The sequence below is a fragment of the Corvus kubaryi genome, unplaced genomic scaffold (assembly GCF_017639235.1).
Source record: "Corvus kubaryi isolate FWS band 111438036 unplaced genomic scaffold, C.kubaryi_AGA036_p1.0 split3-73, whole genome shotgun sequence".
In the NCBI taxonomy this organism is placed as follows: Eukaryota; Metazoa; Chordata; class Aves; order Passeriformes; family Corvidae; genus Corvus; species Corvus kubaryi.
The window spans coordinates 39,594,188-39,617,659 of NW_024582091.1; the positions used below are offsets into that span (position 1 = coordinate 39,594,188).

A 23,472-nucleotide genomic window follows, 5' to 3' on the forward strand; every position below is an offset into this window, starting at 1 on the left:
CCAACGGCTGGGCAACGCGTCCGCGCCGCTCCTCGCCGGCGCCCTGGAGGTCCCGTTCGCCGCCAACGCCTCCGCCTGCCGCCCGCCCGGGGCGCCCTGCCCGGCCTGGGGCAACGCCTCGGCGGCGCTGGGCTGGAACCGCTCCGAGCCCTGCGGCGGCGGCAATGGCAGCGCGGGCGGCAGCGGGCCCTGCGCGCCCGCGGGCGGCGGTCCCTCCGTGGTCACCGCCATCGCCATCATGGCCCTCTACTCCGTGGTCTGCGTCGTGGGGCTCTTCGGCAACTTCTTGGTCATGTATGTCATCGTCAGGTGAGTGCCACCCCGCCCCGCCCCGCAGCCCACGGCCGCTGCCGTCGGGGCGGAACCCCGCTGCCAGGAGCCGGGATACGGGACGGTGTCCCGGCGGGGATGCTGCGGTCCTCCTCCGGCGGGCAGCGCGCAAAGGACTGCACTGGGGAGTGCGGAGGGGCGCCGGCCCCCGCGGGAAAGGGAAAGAGGTTTTTGTTAAAGAGCCGGAGCGGGCGATGGGGGAAAAGAAACTTGCGGTGGAGCCGTGAGGGGCGGCCGGTCCGTCAGAAACCGCTGCGCGTCCGAGGATGTTCTAAGGACCCTCCGAGCTGCAGCACCTCTGCGAGCTGCTCTGGCCAACGGGGCCTGAATCCCGCACCTGTCCCCTGAGGAGCGAGGATTTAAAGGGACTATAGCCACTGCCTGTGAGCGCGTACGGGTACGGGGTGGTACACGGATAGCCGGCACGCATCCACCTGTCTTTCCACCCACCTCTCCCAAATGCACGAACAAAATGTAAATGGCACCGCGGTTAAACGTTTCTCTATGCCCGTATTTGGAGATCCTCTGCCTCGTGTCTAGATCTCTGTGTGTCTATTGATATACATTTATATGTGTGTATAGACATAGGTGCGTATACAATAAATACGTATGCCGTGATCGCGACCGCTCTCCGTAATCCCGGCGTTCCGGCTGTGCTGCGGCACTTCGCAACTTTCTCGCCCGCAAGAGAAAAAGGCCCCACTGGGGCTATTACAGATCAGATCCCGCGCGATAAATCCATTCCCCGTAAGTGAGCGGAAAACGAGTGAGAGGTAGATGAAAGAGGCTCCTTTGCGGCCTGGCAGCGGAGCGGAGCGGAGCGGGGCGGGTGGCTTCCGTGGGGAAACACTGCCACCTCCCGGGAGCGATGGGCCGGGAGCGATGGGCCGGGAGCAGGACAGCGGGGCGCGACAGGACGGGGCTGACTGAGCTCAGGTCCTTTCGTGGCTGCTCGTCGTTGCCAAACCAAGCATCCACTGAGCCCTGGAGAGCCCAACGGGAGCTTTTAAGGGGGGAGATTGGAGTGGCCCAGGGGCGCGCTCCCTTCCTTTCGAGGCAGCCCCGGCATTTCCAATTTCCCCCCGTCTGGAGCGTCCGTTCCCCCTTTGAACGCTGCGCTCCCCGAGGAGTCGGGGCCGCGGCTGTCGGGCATAGGTGCCGTGGGCGCAGAACAGGGGTTGTCTCTTGGCATCACTTGCAGACCAGCGGCACCGGGTGGCTTTGTGGTGCGTGGGTGCAGCGCTGGCAGTGCCAGCTGTAGAAAGCCGGGGATGAAGGTGGCGGTCACGGTGGGCTTTTACAGCAGGGTGGAGGATGATTCCTTCGGCACGTGTTAGGGATGCCGTTGCAAAGACTGTGCATCTGGTAGACCTAGTGAGAACACGAGTAATATCCATCAGTGGTTCAGACTAGACCAGTTCAGAAACCTGGTGGGTTTAACTATAATTTAGAGGCTGCATGTACACAGCTGGGCAGATTCTCTTCCATCCTGTCTGTTTTTTGGTCAGTACAAAACTCAAGCTGTCTATGTGAAGATACATCTGCAGAAAGGCTTCCAAGTGGGGGCATGACTGCAATCACCATAGCAGTGTTGAATGCATTGCTCTGGGAGAAAAAGCAGATGCACAGTGTAACAGAGACAGGAGAGCTGTCACCAGAGAAATATGCCACAGGTTGTCCCTGGAATTATGTGTTTATTATCCTGGGCATAACCCTTACTAGGTTCATATTTCTTACAGTAATTAATTGAATTACACTTGCACTACAAAGTCAAATCGAATGAGGCCCTTGTATTTAGATTTCTATCTAAAGACAGCATCTTTCCCTGAGATGACAGCTTAAAAACAAAGGCCAGAATCAGTAGGAGAAATGCATTTTCATTTTACAGAGGAAAACACAAATTAAATGGCTTGTCCAATACCATCAGGAATTCTATGGCAAACTCCACATCTCCTGTTCAAGAACAGCTTTTAGTATGACAGAATTCCTTCCCAATTAATACCACATAGCTCTTTAGCAATTGGGATGGAAAGGAGTTTATATGCTAATGGCTGAATAGGATCTGTGGCTTAAGCAACATAAAAATACATTCCCTTTCTGTGCTTCTCTGTAGGGGTAGTGCATCTGGTCAGCAATAGGGAGCTTAGTGATTTAGTTCCTGTTGCCCACTACACTAGCATGACAGTGTTTCAAATCATAGAAATGTACCTATGAAATGGTGACCCTGTGTGCTCACATTCACGCCTCCTTGCATCCAGCTACACATAGGAGGCCAGTGTTTCACTGGATTGATTTTTTCATCCTATAAAACTCCCCTTCTTTATCTGCCTTTCCCATCATGCCTGCTCTGGGAGAACAAAATATTGAACTTCAAAATAATTGTGAGAGGAATTGACGTTACTAAAAATGAAGATTTTTAAGTAACATTGGTACCTAGTTTGGCTTGAAAATACTAGGAGTTGGGAGGTAGATGCTTAGATATTTGAAACTGTCCGACTCACCTTTCAGAGTCCAGCCCCAGTGAAAGCAGCAGTGGCTTCAGATCGAGTGTGCTGCATGCTAACATCTCATGTTTGGTTTCTTTGGAAATATTTTTAAAATAATTATATTATTCTTATAAACATTATTACTCTTACAATTTTTCCACATGAGGCAAATCCAGGGGTTTGGAGCCAGAGCTGTGCAAGTGCTGGCCTGACAGGGAGCTATCACTATCACTCCACAATGCCACCCTGCTATCCCTGCTGGGGCAAACAGAGATCAGAAAGCAGACATGTCCAATGAGGAGTTAGAAATGTATTGTGATTATCAATGGGAAAATAAGGCTCTTCTTGCAAAGCAGGTCCATGGATTTCCAATTTATACGTATTACTTTATAATTAATGCATTCTCATCCACCTTCCTCATTCTTCCAGATGGTTCCTGTCCAGCTGAATGCTCTCATCTTTGAATTAATATTTATGTGTTTTATATGTAGTGTGTGAGGCTTAACCTCATGTTACTAACACTGAGCTGTTTCCTTTCTCAAGTACCAAAAAACCCCTTCAAGTGACAGAAGTAGTAGTTTAATAGGTTTTGCTGCCAGCTGTGAATTTCCTATAATCTGAAAAATCTGTAGATAATTTTTATTATCTATTTTCCTCATGTGCTTTGTGTAAGTGTAAATTACTAATATGAACACAATGATGTTATGGCTATATCAACAGCAAATGCTACTTCTAGCAGCTGCAGAGTACAACAAGACAGTGTACAATTAGTACCATGTGGCATTGAATTAATTTACACAGTAATCCAAAGGCTTTTCCAGCTTTCTCATCAAGTCGGTGGTATATTAGTCTCACAATTAGAGTGGGAAGAAGAATATGCCTTGTGATTAAGGCAATATGCTAGAAAGCTGTAATAGATCCTAGATGAAAATCTTGAGCATTGCAGGTCTGGAAGAGAGGAATAGCTCACAGACGCCCCAGTCCCCCACAATCCAAATACCCTGGGAGGACTGTAATTCCCCCAACAGCCACTGTAGTCACTCAAGTTCAGAGTAATTTCTCATTTATTTTGCTATAAATTTCGTCACATACCATAAACAAAGGGGTCTCAGTTCTCTGTGATCCTTTGCAGAGGAAGGAAATGTCTTGTTTCGTTGTGTAAATTGTTGCAATGCTTTAAAAAAAAAAAAAACAAGGTAAACAGGGAAAGAAGTCAAAGAAGTCCTCTCCCTGAAATTAAGAGAAATCTTTCTATGTGTCTCAAAACAGCCTCTTAATAGTGTTTTGAAAAAAAAAAAAAAGCATCATCTAATCTGGAAAGACTGCAGCCTGAAAGCTCTGGTTAGTTCAGCTGAGCTCACTCGCAATTCAGAAAAACTGTTTTATTAAGTAGAACAGACTTAGAGTTGAAATTTCAGTTATAGAAATAATTGATATCACCAGGGGAATAAATATTCTCACACACATGCACAGAAGTGTGGAGTCTTTTTAGAGAAAATTTTCAGATTTTTTTTATCACAAGCTGGAAAGTGGGTGAAGCAAAACAAGTGTTTCTAAAAAATGGGTTCTTTGCAAGGTGACATGATGTTATGGATGCAGTATGTAAGGCAGCTTACAGCATCTTTTGCAGCAGCATAGATCAGGGAGCTTAGAAACCAAGAAATGCATAAGATTGCTGCTTTTCTTTCCTGTCCACAGCCTCATGAACTTCTCTGCATTTGTATGGCATTGCACGTGTGAGTGTGTGTCCTGCCTGTTCCACTGACTGCAAAGGTTCCACCCCTGTGCTAAGAGCTGAAAGCCTCAGCAGCCTTATCCAGTCATGTCAATTATGAATTAATACAGCTCACAGCACCAGGCAGAGAAGATCTGGGGACAGAACTGAGGGAGCACTGTTGGGCAGGAGCAGCAGAGGAGCTGAATTAAATCAGCAGCATAGCAAGGGGGTGACCCTCAGCATCCTGACTTACAGAAAGGCAGGTGTCCCTGTTTGCACACTGTTTGTGACAGAGTTTACCAACCTTTGCTAGTGGGCAAATGTTTAACTAGCAAGCAGCTCCCCTCCCTACCCCAAGATGAAGGAAAGCAGACAGATAAAATGGAATGTACACCTTTGTATTCTCTTGTTCTTTCCTTTTTCTTTTGATTATGTTTTTACAGACATGGTCAAAATTTGACCAAAAAATACATGAGGCTGCAACCTGGGGGTAACACCCATCTCACTGAGGAAGCAGAGGCACCTGAGGGATGAGTGAGAGCTCTGCAGCCCCAGACTCATCTCCAGACCCTGTGCTTGGCCCCCATCCCAGTACACTCCTGCACACAAGACAGCATGCCAGGCCCAGGTGCACAGACCCTCTGGCTCTGGTAGTACCACTGGGCAGTTCTGGGCAGAAAACAACCCTTCTCACTCAATTTCTCTTTAAAAAGCTGTTTGATCCCACTGTACTTTTCCTGGAGTGCCACTATGGCAATGGGTCCCATGAAAAATAGTATTAAACACTTCCTGATTTTTCTTTTAATTTCTTTTTTAAAAATAATAAAGTGTTACCCACTTTTCGTGGCTTCAATAATTATGTAATATAAGCAATGTATGCACACATTGCTTATATTACATAGTTACTAGCAAGCTAATGACTAATGAGCTATTTAGCTAACATAATCCTTAAGTACTGCTTTATTTCAATTTATGGTGTTTTTCCAAACCATCAAGCATAACTTTTGCTAAACACTGTGGATAAGCTTTGATAACTTCTTTAGATCAAAAGGTGACATATTTACAAAAATCTCAAACCTATCATGATGCAAGTCCAAATGTCTCAGGATCATAATTTAGCCTACTAGCCTCTTTTCCAGCCATAGCCAGCACCTGGTGTTTAGTCACAGAGTGGAAGAAATAGGGGCAACACTGTGTGAGTATCACTCTAACAGACTGTTAGACTGCAGAGAGACTTTCTTGAGCTGCAGTTTTTGCATCAGCATTTATTCAGCAGCTTTTTGTGGACATTTCTAACATGCAGCAGTCCCCAAAAAATTAAGGATCAAAAATAAGATTGGAAAAAGAAGGTCACAAAGATTGCCACTACTAAACAAAGCTGCTTTGAAACAAAAATTTGAAGCATTTTTAAAGATTCTAAGTTGGTTATTTTTAAGCTTAGGTGTTCTGAGATGGTTGTTTTAGAGATCTTCATTAACAGACATTTTCAAAAAATTATTTATTTTCATGATGATTCCAAGTGGAAACAAGTTTCCAATGCTTGATAAGTCTCTTCAAAATACAAATCCACTCTTGTAGCTACATTTTTTTAAAATCCAATAGCAGCTATTTTCTGAATTGTTGTGCTTAAGCTGATCTAAAAGAAAGCTCTTTTCATAATCATCTTTGTCTTCTTTGGTTTATAGAATGAAGTTTGGGTTTATGATATTGAAAGTGGGAATATTATAATTATCTTTCAAAGACCCCTAGTCTCTTTTGGAAGTGGACTTTTAATGGTGCTCACTCTCAAGCAGTTCCACAGCTTAGCTGAGCTGTGATAAGAAGCATTCTTATTCATCCATTTAATGTTAAACACTTCTAAATTTTATTGCTATTTCCCTTTGAATTTACATGATGAAAAAAGGTAGGGATGACACACCATAGCTAATCAAATACCTGTGAAGGACATGAAATAGATTTTTTTTTTCCACCTTCTTACTGAGAAGTGTTCAATTATCAGCTATAAGATCTTGTATCTCAGATCAGGAATAAAACTTCAGAACAAAAATGTTTGTGCAAAATGGAGCATCTCCTCCTCATCGTGTTGTGTGGAGCAGTTCCAACTGAGTGAAGTCTCTTTTTTAAGGGGGAACAGGGAGCACCAGTTGTCACAGTGCTAATCTTCAGCCCTGGGATGTGCTGCCCCTGTAGAAAAATCATCTAAGGACCCAATTACCCAAATCGTTCTCATAAGATTGTGGTCTTAGTAACTCCCTCAGAGCCCCAGTTTCAGACACAGTCTCATCCTTGACATGTAGAGCGAGTCCATGATTTCCAGTATTTCTGATTTGGTCTTCTCACATAGCACATAACTGTGTTCCTTCTTTCTGTCACACCAGCTGCCACCATTGCCTGCTTTCCGCTTTTCCCCCATCACAGGCAAGCCTTCCTCCACATTTATTCTCTCTAGTTCCTTTGTCTCACCTCTGTCGTTCCTTTCCAGATCACACTCAACAGCTTCACCAGAAGATCCCAATCTCCTGTATGCAAGAGGCCATGCCTTGTATACCTGCTGTTGCTTTGATCTGTACAGTCTGTGTATGGCCTGGCCTCCGGCCCTATGCCACCTCCCTGCTCCCCTCTGGCCAAGGGGCATTGATTACCTGCTGGTCCCTACCACACCTTTACAGGTGTGAAGACAGTAAAACTGTCTTCAAAGGCTTCCCTGCCAGCTTCCCTGCTGACCAGGGATATTTCATGTACAGTCCTTATCTCAGGTGATCAGTCTACAAATCAGGAGGAGGGTATCAGCACCTGGAAACCAGACAAAGTAGCTGATAACTTGTCCCCTCTGGAAAAATGTCACCACAGTTATCAGAGATGTAGTCAGCAGTTTTACTCTCAATCACACTTCCCTGAAGGCAGAGGGGAGAAAGTTAAATTGAATATACTGACAGTTTTCCTTTATATGTCCTCCTAGCAAAGCAAAACCTTCAACAATAAGCACCTGCTGCTCGATAATGGCAATATACTGAAGTTAGTCTTTTTAGCACCATTGATTTATTTCAGAGAGATATGTTACACAATAACCATGAAAGCAGCGACCTTTATTGGAGACCCATATGCCTCAGCACCAGGCAAACAGAGGCTCAAATAAAAGTGGTTTAGCAAACAGGGCAGATTAAGTTCTGAAATAATTGGCAGGTAATTTTCCTCCCATTTAACTAGGCTGGAAGGGAAGGAAGTGTACCAGCAGATGACGGTTTGGGCACTGGAGCATACTTATTACTGTCATTTTTTTTTTTTTATCATTAAGTAGCTTTTTATGATGTGTGGGAAAAGACGAGCAAATTAGGAGTTATAAGACATAGCAACATCTTAAATATTTTTGTGGCAAGTGATATACCTATACTTGTTCTTGACTGGTTCTCCACCCTTTTTTGAAAAAAAAAAAAAAAAGTATCACATCATCTTTATTTTGTATGGATTTCTGCCAGGATATTTTTCACATTTATGTAACTTAAAAAGGCATGAAAATAATAAGAAATCGTAAAATAATTACCTGTTATGACTCCTGTGAAGTTTGTGTTTTCTCTCTGAAGTAATCTCCTTGCTTGTTAATCCTCTCAGTCAGACATCAATGGAAAGGACCAGCCTTCCTCCTGAAAATAGCTATTTTTTCCCAAAAGAAAAAAGCTTGTTTCATTTTCTCTGGGTAGGGACTAAACTCACTGGCTCAAACTAAATAGCAGAAAGAGGACTTCTATATGATGCCTTTGAGTAGCAAGAAAAAAAATCAGAAAGAGCCACAAAGACAGCAGCAAGTAATTTTTAGTCCAAAGCCCAATGCAGGAAAACAGGATGATGTCATATGCTCTCACAACTCTCATGGTGCCACATCATTTCCAAAAAGATTGGCACTGGAGTCTAAAGGTGACTGACTAAAAAGGCTTTAGTTTAGCTCACTCTCTCACAAAGCTGAGGTATGAGAGAAATTCCTGATGGGTTCTGAGTACAAAAAAAAATGGCCCTGAGCTGGTGCTGCTTCCTGGGAGGTGATGTGCTCTGCTTGTTTCTCCTGCATCCTGTAAGCAGATACTGCTGGATCTGCACATGCCTTGGCACTGTCCTGATGTGAGGAAGGGGTAAGCTGGGAAGTCAAAGATGCTAACAAGGTAACCCGAGGGAAGTAAACTTTGGTGACATTCTGGCTGAATCTCATTTGTGCTATGGAGGAGAATAAAGTGAAAAAGGAACTTGGCAGTGGGAAAACAAATTATTAGGGGGAAAAGAGGTAGCAACTGAAGCAACTACAGTCCAGCAGTTACCTGTCCTGTGATCAGGTCCACATTGACCACATATACACTCAAACTCCTTCAGAAAATGGACATCTGCTTGCCAGTAAGTGAAGAAAGGAGAGAAAGCTGCTCCAATGTATGTGAAGTATGACCAAGTTTGTCAAATAACTAAACTCTGTGATTTTAGATCTACTGCACTCCCTCAGTAAGTCATGCCTTGACACCTAAGTGATGCCTAATATTTTTCATCTTTCTAATTAAGTCACCATGACGGGTCACAGCAGTGACTGGGTAGCACTGTGCTGGCAGTCAGGATGCAAGACTTTAACAGGAGAGAACAGCAACTGCCTCTGTCTTTCTTAAAGGCAGTGAAAGCTTCCTCACTTCCCCATTTCAGCTTTTATCCCCAAACTCGGGATGGGTGCAGGAAGTAAGTGAATGTGGTGCAAATTGCACAATTTAATTGCAACCAAATATGAATGCTTTCAGCTCTATTGTTGTACCTGCTCAAGTTTTTTTTTTTTCAATTTATTGTTGGTTTGGTTTCACTCAGGGCTTACTATGTTTAAATTACAACCTTGTATAAGATCTCTTGAGTAGAACATAGATCAAAAGGATGCAGAGATTGTTAACCACAAGATGGCACCTCAAGTCTGGATCGCCTTACTGCCTGATAACCTATCAGGGTGGTGCACAAATGTATGGTGCTTGTAGCCAGAGATGAAATTTGATAGTGTAAGGAATAAGCATTCAGAAGTACCCATGAATAGAAAAATCAAAGACTTAAGTTTTCAAGCTGATTAAATCATGTGCTCACAGACAGGAAGGTTAGACCTATCCAGAATATATATGACTTCAAAACATTTAATGGGTTACAGCCTGCCACAGCACACGTCACAGCTGTGGCTGAGATACAGTACAGGTCTTTCACTTTATAGAGACCCATTACCATGTGAAGAAAGAAAAAGGACAATAAAATGGGATGGACATCAGTAGAGTCCATCATTTGAGACCCATTAGCTCAAAGGTACTTTCCAGAATAAGGCTTGAGAGACTTCATTTCAGTGTAAAATATACTAATTGGATTGGCAGAAAAAATTTTGAGGGTTTTTACAGACCACCTTGAATATGTCATGACCTTGTTCAAAGGTTTAAGGGCTCAACAAAAAATTAAAGTACCTGATATCTCAGAAAAACATGCCAAAAAATCCGGTTTTCCTACTGTTTTTGAGTTGCATATACAAGGTGCACCAGAACAATCACAGAGAAAAAATGTTAATCTGAGTTGATTCAACTAGGCATACTTGACATGCTTTTATCTTCCCAGCCAAGGCGACCTCAACTAATCTAGTGTATGCACATAATGATTCTTCATTTATTTAACAAGTCATTTATGCAAGAAGAACATGAATTTGAAATGCTAACCTCATCTCCAGCATCAACAAGAGTTCTGTCAGGTTGTCTGTATGCAAGACCGAGCTGTTGGCTGTTGTTTCTTTCAGCAGCCAAACCATTTTTGAGAGTGCCTGCTTTCTGCAGTTAATCTCCAGCGATTTTCTCCAGTTTTTCATGTATTTTGCACTGAACTTAGACACAGGTCTTGAAGCAGTCTTTGTCTCCAAATAAGCATTCTGTAGGCAAAACCTTGCGTGCCTTTGTGTTGCTGAAAGTAATTATTATGAGTCTGTCATCAACCAGCCTATTCCCTAAGTGCAAAAGACTGTTTCTGCTTTCCTTCTCATTGATGTTATTCAGATAGGAAATTTTTCAAATGAATTTGCAGTGGTATGTATTACTCTGAGCTGCATCATTAATAATAATAATAAAAAGCAAGAATGTAGCTGTATTATTATTATACTCTGTATTACACTGAGCTAAATGTGGACCTCTCTAGCTTCTTTGCACCAGCCCAATGGCACAAGGATGCTGTAAAACTGATCTGGTCCAGAAGGGCAGAAGGCTTTGGAGGAGGAGATATCTCAACAATCCATATGGATGTAAACCACTTGACCAAGGAGCAGTAGGGACACGACTAAGTTGGTTGTATAGACCATGATAGCAGTACACAAACTCTATCTGTTAGGCTTAAATAAAGTATGATGCAAACTAAAGATTTCACTAAATTTTAAGAAGCTTAAAAGAAGAGACTTAAAAAATATTTGAAGGTGGTAACTTAACTATTGGAGTGGACAGGCCAGAAACAGGGCTGTGGCAGGTGTCTTTGCAGAGAGTCACAACATGCTCACATCTCTCCTGTTGCATGAGAAGTGGAAGGGAAGGTGGTCCTGGCTCCTGTCCAAGGTGCTGTTACACGTTTTACAAGGGAGCTGGAGTCTCTCTGAGGTTAATCTGGTGAAGGTTTTATTTGGTTTACAAACTGCAAGTGGCCTGTGGGCAGCCAGTTGAGTGGTCCATTTCAAGACTTTCTATTAATCCTTGAATGCTAAGAACTTGGTGACTATCTGAGCTGAATTCTCACTCTTTTCTCCACTGCTTTTTTCTGATTCCAAGCAAATCCCAGTTGAGTGGACCAGTACAGCTCAGGTCTTCAAACTTGAAGTCTATTTTAAAGCTTGGTTGGATTGAAGATAAAGGCAAGGCTGAGCTTTCCCTAAAAAATTAGACAGATATAAAGTGTACTCTTACTGTTGTAAATCTGATTAGTCTCATGTACTATTACCAATAAAACAACACTTAACAGATATTTTATGATACAAATCATGCACTGAGGAGTTAGAAGGGGTATACTAGTGGGTGTCAGTATTATAATGAACATAATTAATTTGGGTATATATCAAGAGCAGTATTGTGCTAAATATTCACAAGAAACCCTGAATCATCATATTTTATTACTCTTTTCATTGCAGAGTTGTAAAATAAAAGTAAGGCCACCCAAAGTAAACTTCCGTCTTCACTTACAACCTTGCTCATTGTCATGCAAAATTTAATACACTTGATGTTTTAGATGCTGAAATTTCAATGTAATCTAAATACCAGTATTCAGATTTTCATGAGTTTGCAATTAAGATTCTTTCTTTACACATCTGTTAATTTTTAGATTCTCTAGTGGGTTTGAAAGAAAGTGTGAAAGCAGTACCTTAAAAGATTGCATTTATAAATTTTTGCATTATACATTTTGGTATTACTAAGTCACTCTCAAGTATAGAAATCTCATCCCATATACATCTACGCCTGGATAATGGAAATGTTTGTTCTGCTTCTTCAAATAGGTAGACTGATACCTTAGCAAAAAGTATAATGACAGCTAAAGTAAAGACTTTGAAAAGCTCCATTTTGATTGACTGTTACTTTTCATGCTGTTAAAATTACATTTAATCAATTGCTTTGGTATTTATTTGTTCGTGCCAAAAAATAATCCTGGGGGCACTGATAATCTACTTATTTGGAAAAATACATGTTTTACAAAATGTACCTTGCAGAAATAAGCCCCTTATAAAGTCGTTAAATATTCAGTACAGAGAAACGCCCAAATCCTATAGAATTCACTGAAAAGAATATTGTAAATTTCAATAGACTTTTGTTGAGTAGGCATAGTAAATACTTTCCATCACCATACGAGCTCTGCTTCTATTCATTGTAAGAACAGCATGATTAGAAGTACAAAGATTACGGAGTACCTCAAGCAAAACCCTTCACTAGTGGTCTACAGAGGCCATTAAACATAGTAAGTCCAAGAACTTTTAAACTTAAACTGACAATGAAAAGTAGATAGCAAAACTGAAAAATGTGTAGCATTTAAGTGGGATAAGGCCCATGCCCAGTGAAGAAACTTTATTCTATTTATTCTATTCTATTTATTCAGAGAATTTTTCTGTCCATCCTCTGTCATGCTAATCTGAATGTCATTTACGTGTTGGTTGATGGTTTGGGGTTTTTTTGCTGTGTCAGGTGTTCCCTTTAAATCATAGTGGCTTTAATTACTGATAACAAAGCAGTGTCATTATTATCTGATGATGCACTCTCCAGAGAGACCTGTCCCGGAATCACGTGTGATGACAGCAGCTCTGAGCAGCATTCCCAAGTGTGCTTTCTTATCCAGCCATAAAGATAAGGCAGGCAATCATCTAAGGTCTGAGCAGGGATCAGCAGCCTGGGTGAGGGCACAGAATCCTTGTCACCCTTACCTGTCTGTGCAGAGCTGAGACTCACTGCCCCTCTGTTGCTGTACTTGCCTGAACAGATCGGGTGGGAGAAAGCTGGACATGCCTGCTCACAACAAAATCAAACCTTCAGGTTAGCTCTGGACATACCTTCAGCTACTCCTGGATATCTCAGACCTTCAGAAAGACATTCATTTTGATAAACCACAGGGCTTAGTACTGGATAATAGTAAAAACAAAATATAAATGTTGCTGCTTTCATTCTCATCTGCAAGATTCTCCAGCAAATTGCCCAAGAAATATTTTCTCCTTCCTCCAAACAGTTTTTAGAGCTGTACCTCTCCCACACTGCAATCCTGTACATTTTTTCCAGTTTCCAGAGGAGAGAGTTATGGATGCTTGCAGCATCTACCTCCTCCTGTGTTAGTGTTACAAACTTGTTAGATAAACGGAAAAGTTTTTACAGGACTTCGAGAATATGAAGTTTATTTACAACGGGAGGGTGTCATATTCAGATCATACTTTCTAAAGGCAGCATCAAGATAGAGTTTGGATCTACCTGAAAATATGTTTTTTAGAAGCACCCTAAATTGAAATTAGGGTTATTAGTGGCTTCTCATGCACAGTGCTAAAAATGAGAGAACAAATCCAGTATCAATGGCTTCAAATGTTAATCATAAAAGTTTTCTATGTCAATTCAACATGAAGTCTGCATTTCTCCACACCCTACTAAAGAAAAGTTCCAAATGCACGTTCCCTACAAAATCCTTTCATTGGGATTTTTTTGCAACTGACTCATGTTCTGAAGAGATCTAACTCAGAGAGATAAAACCCATTAAATAGTGTATTTTACATTTTGTCTTCCCTAGCAGGTTCCCTGACAGGTCTTTTGAAATGGGCTGTTCCTCTTGAAAAGCACTCTGTAAATTGTAAAATGTTTGATCAAACACTCTGCTTATTAGTTTTGCAGAAACGGAAGTTTCATCAAAAGAGCAAGCCATCTGACTCCGCAAAATCCAAGCAGCCACAGGGCCCAGCAACCTCAGTAGCAATCAGGGCATCAGGACAGCATGTCCAGGAACATTACTTAAATTGAAACATCTTTTGTACCACTGCAAAAGTACAGCATCCACATTGAAAGTGGGTCTCAAGTGCTGCTCACTTGGAATGCTATCTTCACTACTCCACAACCTACAAATGAATTCTCTATTTCTACAGAACATGGTTATGATATTTAGCATAACATCAGCAGGTACAGAAAATCTATCCATGTAGTACAGTATCTGATCTGTAAAGATACAATTTTTTCAGCTTCTCAATTCTTTAGCATTTGTAATATCGTTTCTTCTATGTGTATCTTTTCCTTCTGCACAAGTTAAATTAATCTTTTCTTCCTTACACCCTTTCGCTGATGTCTCACTGAACTGCCATCATGTAGGTGAATCATTTGGTCATTTGGTTAAAAGGTCATTTGGTTAAAAGCACAAAATGTGATCTTTGACAGTATCTAGCACATTATTTTACAGAAGTTTCTTATAGGCTCAGTTTTATGGATTCAGTTTTATTTAACAATGTCAGTTGTGGTCATTCACATGCTCTGCCAATTTTTTTTTCTAGGTACACGAAAATGAAGACTGCCACCAACATCTATATTTTCAATCTTGCATTGGCAGATGCCCTAGCAACAAGTACTCTGCCATTCCAGAGTGTGAATTACTTGATGGGAACGTGGCCATTTGGTACCATCCTTTGTAAGATTGTTATATCCATAGACTACTACAATATGTTCACCAGTATCTTCACACTCTGCACCATGAGTGTGGATCGCTACGTGGCTGTGTGCCACCCAGTTAAGGCCCTTGACTTCCGTACCCCCAGAAATGCCAAAATTGTCAATGTCTGCAACTGGATTCTTTCCTCTGCCATTGGCCTGCCAGTTATGTTCATGGCAACTACTAAATACAGGCATGGTAAGTCTGGCTTTCATTCCTAAATTGAGTATTCAACAGTTCCTTTCTCCTTTCTGCATTGCTTCACTGTAGTGTAGAGGCATTGAATTAACTTCTGACCTCCAATCTCTGTAAAGTAGTTATCAGTGCAAATGAGCCCCCTCAACAATTTTTCAGTCATAAGTATGTTACACCCTGTCTGGCAGGACATGATACAGAGCAGAGAGCATGTTCTGGATCACTGGTACTCCAAGACTTTCCATAAAGGGATAGTGACAGCATGTCAACATAAATCCAGACCCTTCACAGTGCGTAGTTACCTACTGTCATGTCATTCTCTTCCCTGTTGCCCTGAAATGCCCAAACTCTCAGCATACGTGGTGGTTTAACAATCTTTCTTTTCACCATGTTTTATACTGAAAGTGAAAATGAGTCAAAGTTTAAGCATTTATGACAATTCAGCTCTTTTCCTTGTTCAGTGTACATTAAATTCCAAGCCATAGTATGCAAAAGAGAACATGTTAATTTGGTTTTGTTTTCCTCACACTTCATGCATGTTTTGCAGTACTCTGTCCTACCAATGTTTGTGCAAATGACAGGTCACAGATTGCTTCATTTTACATGTTTACTTAGGCATAAAGTCTTCATATATTTGCCTGTGATATTTAATTAAAGAAAGGTTTAAAGAAAAGGAAATTAAAAACTGACCTGCATGTTCTTCTGTGCTGTTTTCCTTTCCCCCAGGCTCAATTGACTGCACACTTACATTCTCCCACCCTGCTTGGTACTGGGAGAACCTCCTGAAAATCTGTGTGTTCATCTTTGCCTTCATCATGCCAGTGCTGATCATTACCGTGTGTTATGGGCTGATGATTTTACGCCTGAAGAGTGTTCGCATGTTATCCGGCTCCAAAGAGAAGGATAGGAACCTGCGGAGAATCACAAGGATGGTTCTTGTAGTGGTGGCAGTGTTTATTGTCTGCTGGACTCCCATCCACATTTATGTTATCATTAAAGCCCTGGTCAACATCCCAGAAACTACTTTCCAGACTGTCTCCTGGCACTTCTGTATTGCTCTAGGGTATACAAATAGCTGCCTTAATCCAGTCCTTTATGCATTTCTAGATGAGAATTTCAAAAGGTGTTTCAGAGAGTTCTGCATCCCCACTTCCTCAACCATTGAGCAGCAAAACTCCACCCGAGTCCGACAAAACACTCGTGACCATGCTTCCACTGCCAACACTGTGGATAGGACTAACCATCAGGTATGACTAGCAGTGGAGATGTCATCTCTGGATCCAGGCCACCCGCTTGGAGATGACATGTGTTCTGAAGTTACCACTTACACTGATTTGTAGCTGTTGGAAGGTCTGAACACCTTCAAGGTTATATTTGAAACTGATGTATGCATACACAGAGACCCTAGTCCTGCATGGTGCTAGTTGCTCTCTGCCCTCCTTGATGCTCAGAAGCTGAGGGTTCTAAAGGGTACCTTGAGTGACTGGGTCCAGCGTGCATGCATGTACAAAATGCATAAAGCAGCATTTCACTCGCAGGATGTTTACAGCAGGTTGAAAATTAATCACAGATTTCTCTGTTCATACTCCTTGTCTGCTGATGGAGACAGGATTGGGACAGAATACTCTTCTTGTCCCATTGCAACAGTGAATAAAAAGATAAAAAACTGTGCTTGTTCACTTTTGATTAATGTACAATGAAGGCCTACCTGGCCTTGTTTGTCCTGAAAGACATGTAAGACATAGACCAAGGCTTGTCTACATGCAGTTCTTGTATCAGATAATTATGTGGTGAATAAGGTGGGGTTAGATATGTATGTGTATATATATGTATATAAATATATACACACGTCTTAAAGACTAATGTGTCATTTCGCCATTTCACGTATACCAAGAAAATACCTTTTCCATGTAGAAAAAGCCTTTAAGAAGTAGGGATTTCATGGCACATCAGATTACAAAAGAAAGAGTTGTTTTGGTTTTTTTATTCAGCCTACTTTTGCATAGTTTTTGCAATGAAGCTCTTTTGTATGTGTTCAATATCCATGGTCCTGTGATTAGTCTTGAGAATTTGCAAGCCCCATCTCTCAGCAAAACATGAAAGCAAATCTTAACATTCACGAAAGTAATTCAAGCACACTGCAAGCACTAGAAGAAGATTGAGTTGTCTAAGAACAAAAGGCATAAGCTTGGTTCATTCATTGCCGTATCACCTTTCAGCAATATACTTAGGTTGCTCGTGCACCACTTTCCCACTGCTTGCCACTTCAGCCACAAGCTGGCTGCCTCCTCGAGGTGCAGAACTCAGTGGCTTCTTGCAAAAGCAGCTACCCACCTGCCACTCAGCTGCTGCCAGATAGCCCAAATCAGAGTATTCCCATCTCCAAGCAGACTAAACAGTAATTGCACCAGAAAAGAGGAGGGAACAGTCTAAAGGGAGAAGGGCTAAAGAAGCTTTATTAAGCGTCAGCAGTTGGTATTGTTCACCAGTGTCTGACTCATACATGCCAAACTGTGGCCTGTGAAATCGGCACCTGGCTCAGTCTGGTGGTGAAGCAGAACTGCCAAACTTGGCATAGGTGCACATATATATGTTTGTATGTATGTATGTATGTATGTATGTATGTATATATGTGTAGTATTTACTAGGTGGAGCAAATTACTAGATTCATCTGTTAATAATGCATTTGTAACCCTCGATGGAGTCAATTTTGTGCATCTGTCTGACAACAAGATGTATCTCTGTCTAGTACAATTCCAGCTTTTCAGAGTGCAGTGTGTATGCACCCATTTTCTACACTTAGTTATATATCTTTATATTACTTCTAGGAGAGCTGTAGCCTTCTCAACTTCTACCCATAGAAAATATTGATGTGGTACTGCCTAGAGGCTGAGTGAAATAAAGTCTATTTCCCTGAGCACTGAGCAAACACAGAATAGAAGATGATGTTTCCCAGAGAGATGTTTCAGCTTACACCAACAAGAGAGACAGCCTGCTGGGGCAGGGATGGACCAAGCAAGTGAAGTGATCTTGAGAGTGGCAGTAAGGAGGAAGCTAGTCCTATAGTTGGGTTCTTTGTTGGTTAGAGTTTGTTTTCTTTTTTTTTCCTTTAGGCAATAGTGATGAAATAAATAAGTTATGAAGAAATAAAGCATATGGAAAGAGAAGGGAAGTGAAGGGAAAGGGAGGTGAGAGGCAGATTGCTGAGGAGAAAGGGAAACATAAGGAATGAAGTCCAAGTGAGGCACTAAGGATGGAAACTGAGGCAGAGAGCCAATCTGCATGGAACAAAAAAGGTGTATGCAGAGCTGGAAGAAATTGTTTGACTACTTTGTTAGCTCTTCCTAGCATCTAACCATTAGTTTTCCCCAGAGTCAGGGAGAAGAAGACAACACTTGGTAGCTCAGGTCCTCAGAGGTGGGTCTTTGCATATTCAGATACTTGAAAGACTTTGGAGTGGCCAACTCCACTTTCCTCACTACCATCCCTGCAGTCCCTGCTTTGGCAGCTGCTGATTCTGCAATTGGTTTATTTCTGCCAGATGTGCTCCCCGAATGCTGACCTGGGCCTTCTCCCTGGAGTTCAGCTCAGCAGCTATTTGGTGCAGTCTTTCTCACTCTCCACAATGTCTGTAAAATACATTCACAGCAAGCCATGTTCAAAGCTTAACATTAAACTTAATTTATTTTTTTTTTCTCCAGCAAAAATTTCTGTAAGAGACATTTTTTGATGTCTGCTTTTATCAGAATGAGAGACAAGATTGTTCAACTAATCTACACTAAAAAGATTCTCTGGAATAGTAACTACAAGTGTAATACCTAATATATTTATATTATTATTTTAAACAGAAAAAGCCCTAGAATGAATGCCGCTTTAGCTCTCAGAAAAGAAAAAAGAAAATAAATCCTCAGACAAACCAATATTTTCTCAGACAGTGAGATTCTGTAAATTTTATAGACAGGGTATTCTTTTCACAGGTAAGTGCTTTCTGTACAAGAAAGTCTAGCTTGTGTATCTATTGATTGAAGTATACTGACAAGTTCTTTCTTGTATAGACAAGGCCTTGGAGAGTATTTGGTATGAATTCTAATTGCAAGGCTGTGTAGTACTTGGCACACTTCACATAATTTTCTAAGACAAAGATGTTCTACAAGTTGCTTTTTTGCCATGATGCCATGAAGATTTTTTGCCTTTTGTTTTATACCCCTGTTATACCTTTTTACAACTTCTGTATTCTTAGTGCTTTTTGCCTACATTCTTGGACTTGTTTGTCAAGCTGAGAGACTAAACATTTTAGAAGCTTCGTAGTTAGGGATCAGTGTGCCCCAGACCCCAAGGTCCTCTCCAGAACACATTTGTAAACTAAGATAGAACCATCCAGGGTGAGGCTCCTTGGGGAGGGGGGCTCACTTGACCCTCTCATTGGGGAATTTTTGATACATATGCTAATTAGTAAAACCTATAATGTTATACCCAATCTTTTGGGGGTGTGCATTGCAGGGTGCATTGCGGTGCATTCCACCTCGACGTGTGCACCTAAAGATCCTTAAAATAAATACCAAGGTAAAATCCCTTTTCCCCTTCTAACTATGTTTGACTCTTGATTTTAAGACCAGGAAAAGGCATCAGCCAAATGAGAATTCTTTTCTCCTGCTAAAGTTAATGAGAATTGCAAGGCTCAATCACATAAGGCCTAACATTCAAAGCATTGAAAAGCATTTAAAATTAACACTCCTAAGCACTTAAATTGTTGGAATGAACAGCAGTGTCTTCTATCAGTTCAAAACCACCAACAGGAAACATAAATATTCATATTATTCTGAGTTAATATACTGGCCTTTGGCCTACTCTGTGGCTCCCTGGCATTACCAAAAGGTTGAGATTAAGTGCTTGATTATTGTTTTACCAGCATTTACAGAAAATGAAAGAGCAAAATAAGTTCAGAACTGCAGAAATGCAACATCTTGTGAATGCACAGAGCAGCATCTGACCCATAACACTGATGGTGCGAGCATTTGTAGGAATTGTAAATGCTCAGTGGAGAAATACAGTTCTGAGGGAGAAAAGGCAGTGGCTAATCAGGCATGTGGAAACTGGAAGAGCCATAAGACTGAGCTGTTTCACATCTGGGGGGGTGTATCTTGTGTTACACTAACTCCTGCAGTAAAATGCATAGGATACATCTGTTCCAGAGTGAGCTTAAAGGCCTGGCTCACTTTAGTTTTCAGGAGGGTTTATGCAATCTTGTAAGTGCATTTGCATGGAGAAGGAGTGATGTAATCCTGGGGGGAAAATGCTTGAAAAGCTAAACTGCTTTCTTTAATCTTTTCTCTGTACGACCAAGTACTGGCAGGGGAGGGGAATAAAGGACCAAATACCAGCTTTTGCAAATGGCTGAGGGTTTTTGATGTCATTGATATTAACTGATTCATATCAAATGTCTTGGCAAGTATATTGAAATCGCTTTTACTTCAGATGCTCAGAGACTCTGCATCAATTTGTCTCTGAGATACAAGAAGCTTTAATTTTTTTTAAATGTAAAAGCAATTGATAGTTGGTTTTCCCTGAAAACTGTGTTTTCCAAATATATTAAGTTTTTTGCTAGTATCTATTTGTTAATAACAAAAATTCCTAAATAATTAGGAAACTGGGTTATTAATAATTATAGAAATCTGAGAAATTTGATTTGTTTCAGTGGATTTGTTTCTTTGTGACCCATTTTTATAGCTGCTTTTATAGCAGCTTCACCTGAATGTATCCAAGCAACTAAGCAAATTATGTATAGGCACATCTTCAGGAATATTTAGTCATCCTGTGTGTAACTCTTGCTTTCTTCTTCAGAATTTTAGCTTCTAATGCTTTCTCCTCAACTACTGAAATGTCTGAATGCCCTAATGGAAGCTGCAAATCCTCCTCGTATGATGAAAATGAGGCCTCAGATATGTTCAGTAACAAAAGGCTCAGCCCTGAAAGCTTTGCCTTTACTGCCTGAATTGGCAGCCACATCTAGAAATAAAAAGGATATTGGATTCAAGAAAAAGTTTTTAAGTTAAAACAAGGAAAAATTGAAAGCTAGCTTCACTTTGATTAAATAAATGAAGTGTTTTCTTCTTAATTTTCCTAGTGCTATATGAATGACTGTGAACAAATATGGGGAATGCTGGTGAGTCCTGTTGCAGAAACATTGAAAAAAAATGGGCAGCTTCTGTTACTCCAAACCTTGGCAGATTCACATCTACCTGTGTTAACAGAGAATGGCCTTCCTGTGTATTTTTAGAAAATTGATCTATCTCCTTCGTAAATTATGCTGTATTTCAGTAATAATTTTAAAGTACTGATTTCTTAAAGAGCCCATTTCTGGCAAGATAGTGGCATCTATGAAACACTTGCCTAAGTTCAATAGATCCTTAAAACTGGGCTTTCTTTTGTAGCTGAAATGCATTGACATGGGCTCTTTGTCAATCTCCTGGCTTCCTCTGTGTCTCTGCTTTACATTCCATAAACCCTTGATATGCAGTGTCTCCCACCGAGCTCTCAACACGTTCTGGTACAAAATTTGCTAGGCTGAGCAAAAAGGGGTTGCAGGCTTTCAGGACGTGCTGTGCAGTAAGCAGGTTTTCCTCATGAAAACATCTGTAGTGCTACCGTGCCTGCAGGCAAGTAGAACTCAGCACGGATACTGTGGACACGCAGGGCTGAGAGGTTGTTGGGTTTGTTTGCTGATGCAAGTCCACCTCACACAGAATTCAAACTAGACTTCAACTGAAAATCCAAAAGTTAGACAGTGTCCTGATATGAGCACAGAATGTATTCAACTAACATAATAATTCCCCTGTAACTGCTACAGAAAGAATACAGAAAGAGAATGAATTTTTTCTATACTAGTGAAATTCATAGAGAGTTCCACCCTAAAAAGAGAAGAACTGGCTTGATGTGAGGTATATTCTAATTCTAATTCGAATTTCAGACCTACTGGTGTTTCTTTGTCTTTGTCATCACTTCCTCTGCCTTTGTTGCTTCACGGCAAAACCATAGTCTTGCCTTACTCTGGGCTATGTGTTTAGCTTTATACAGCAGAACAATAGCTGCAAATGAGAAAAAAATTCCTCCTAAAAAAACCCAACACACAAGTAAACACAAACTTACGGGTGGGAAGATATCAAGCAATTGTTCATTGTATTTGCAATTTCTTTCCTTTCAGTTGGAACTTCAAGAAGCTGAAACTACTCCACTGCCGTGACAGGGTCTCCTGCTGCATGGCTCTCAGAGCAGTTGCCACTGCCACAAGTGTGCTAGTGGGAACATGTAGGATATGCTTTCCCTCAAAAAAATACCACACAGGAAAGTGCCTGCTTTTCCGGTCTGTCAAAAATTGCTTCTGCAGCACATCTACATTGCACATAACAGAAGCATGAAATGTAACAGCAAGCAGAGCCAGGAGATCTGGGGGCCTTCCAGGCTCCAGTGTTCAAAGCAGTCATGTTTACCAGGAGTACATACCTTAGCCTAAAACAAAGCTACTGTGCTTGTAGCAATCTGACATGCTCTTGGTGAGTTACAGTGGTGTTAAAAGAGGTTGGAAACAAAAATTCAAAGGCTAGATACCTATAGTTTGAAAAATAAGGTGACCTTTTGAGGATGAAAAATAATGGGATATGAAATTGTAATACTGTTGGGTACACTCTATTTACTCTTAAAATTTATTTGTAGAGGTGTTTTCTGTGCAGGTTGTTTACGTGCTGAAGTCTCACAAGGTCATCTAGAACAACAAATTTGTAGTTCAAGAGGTCTTCTCTTGCAAAGATTGAATGTTCTGCAGTTTCAAAGGAAAAATATTTTTTTCAGTGATCCCTTAACAAAAAAACCCCTAAAATTCCAAGCTTCACCTTCTGCTTCTATTTCACATATTAAAAAAAGACATTAAAATCAAAACAATGAGCTATCACTTTTTCTAAAAGAGTTGAGTAAATGAAAGTATTCCACATTGTTATTGATTGTCAAATGATCTCCAAAACAGCATATATTAACATAAATTGTGAATAAAAATGTAGCTATAAGCCTGTCAGAGCTTGCACAGACTGATGATGTCTTCTCTTTCAAGTAGTTACTCAAATTTCAGCTGCTCTGTCAGCAGCATTTTCAATTTGTAGGCAAACGACAGCCCCTATGTGAAGTAGTTGGAGCAGTTAATGCACTAGACCTTTTTTAAAAAAGAAATTTTAAAAAATTCACTATCTAGTTTTTTCTTAACCAAACCCATAATATGTTTGCTTTTCTAATTAAGATAATACATCCTGCATCTGTATTTTGTATTAGCTGCTAAAACACATTAGTATTTCAGGAAGAAACATTGTACTGCAGCAAATGCCTTCTTAGCTGTTTTCTAGTATGAAAAATAGAAATATTCATGTAGATAATTTGTGGTGCAATGGCATTTTCTAGACATTGCTTTACTTGCTTTGTAAATAAATCATCAGTAGTTAACTGGGGGGAAATGTACTTTGATGAATTTAAGTGTATTCTAAAATACAACTATATGGAACAGGGGTTTTTTTGTCTTTTTTCTTTCTGCAG

At 41.0% G+C, this 23,472-nt stretch overlaps 1 protein-coding gene across 1 annotated transcript; it reads left to right on the top strand.

Moving 5' to 3' along the window:
- Positions 1-144: 144 nt before the first annotated feature.
- On the top strand, positions 145-17,595 carry OPRM1 (opioid receptor mu 1). Its single transcript, XM_042016666.1, has 3 exons — positions 145-309; positions 14,549-14,901; positions 15,625-17,595. Exons 1-3 carry the CDS (start codon positions 239-241, stop codon positions 16,149-16,151), a joined length of 951 nt encoding a protein of 316 aa, XP_041872600.1. The 5' UTR covers positions 145-238; the 3' UTR covers positions 16,152-17,595.
- Positions 17,596-23,472: the final 5,877 nt, after the last annotated feature.

What these genes read in the sequence shown, in the direction of transcription:
- OPRM1 (XM_042016666.1), top strand. Translation starts at nt 239, where the DNA reads ATGGCCCTCTACTCCGTGGTCTGCGTCGTGGGGCTCTTCGGCAACTTC. An exon ending in GTCATGTATGTCATCGTCAG is followed by an intron (nt 310 to 14,548) that starts GTGAGTGCCACC and finishes TTTTTTTTCTAG; the next exon opens with GTACACGAAAATGAAGACTG. An exon ending in AACTACTAAATACAGGCATG is followed by an intron (nt 14,902 to 15,624) that starts GTAAGTCTGGCT and finishes CCTTTCCCCCAG; the next exon opens with GCTCAATTGACTGCACACTT.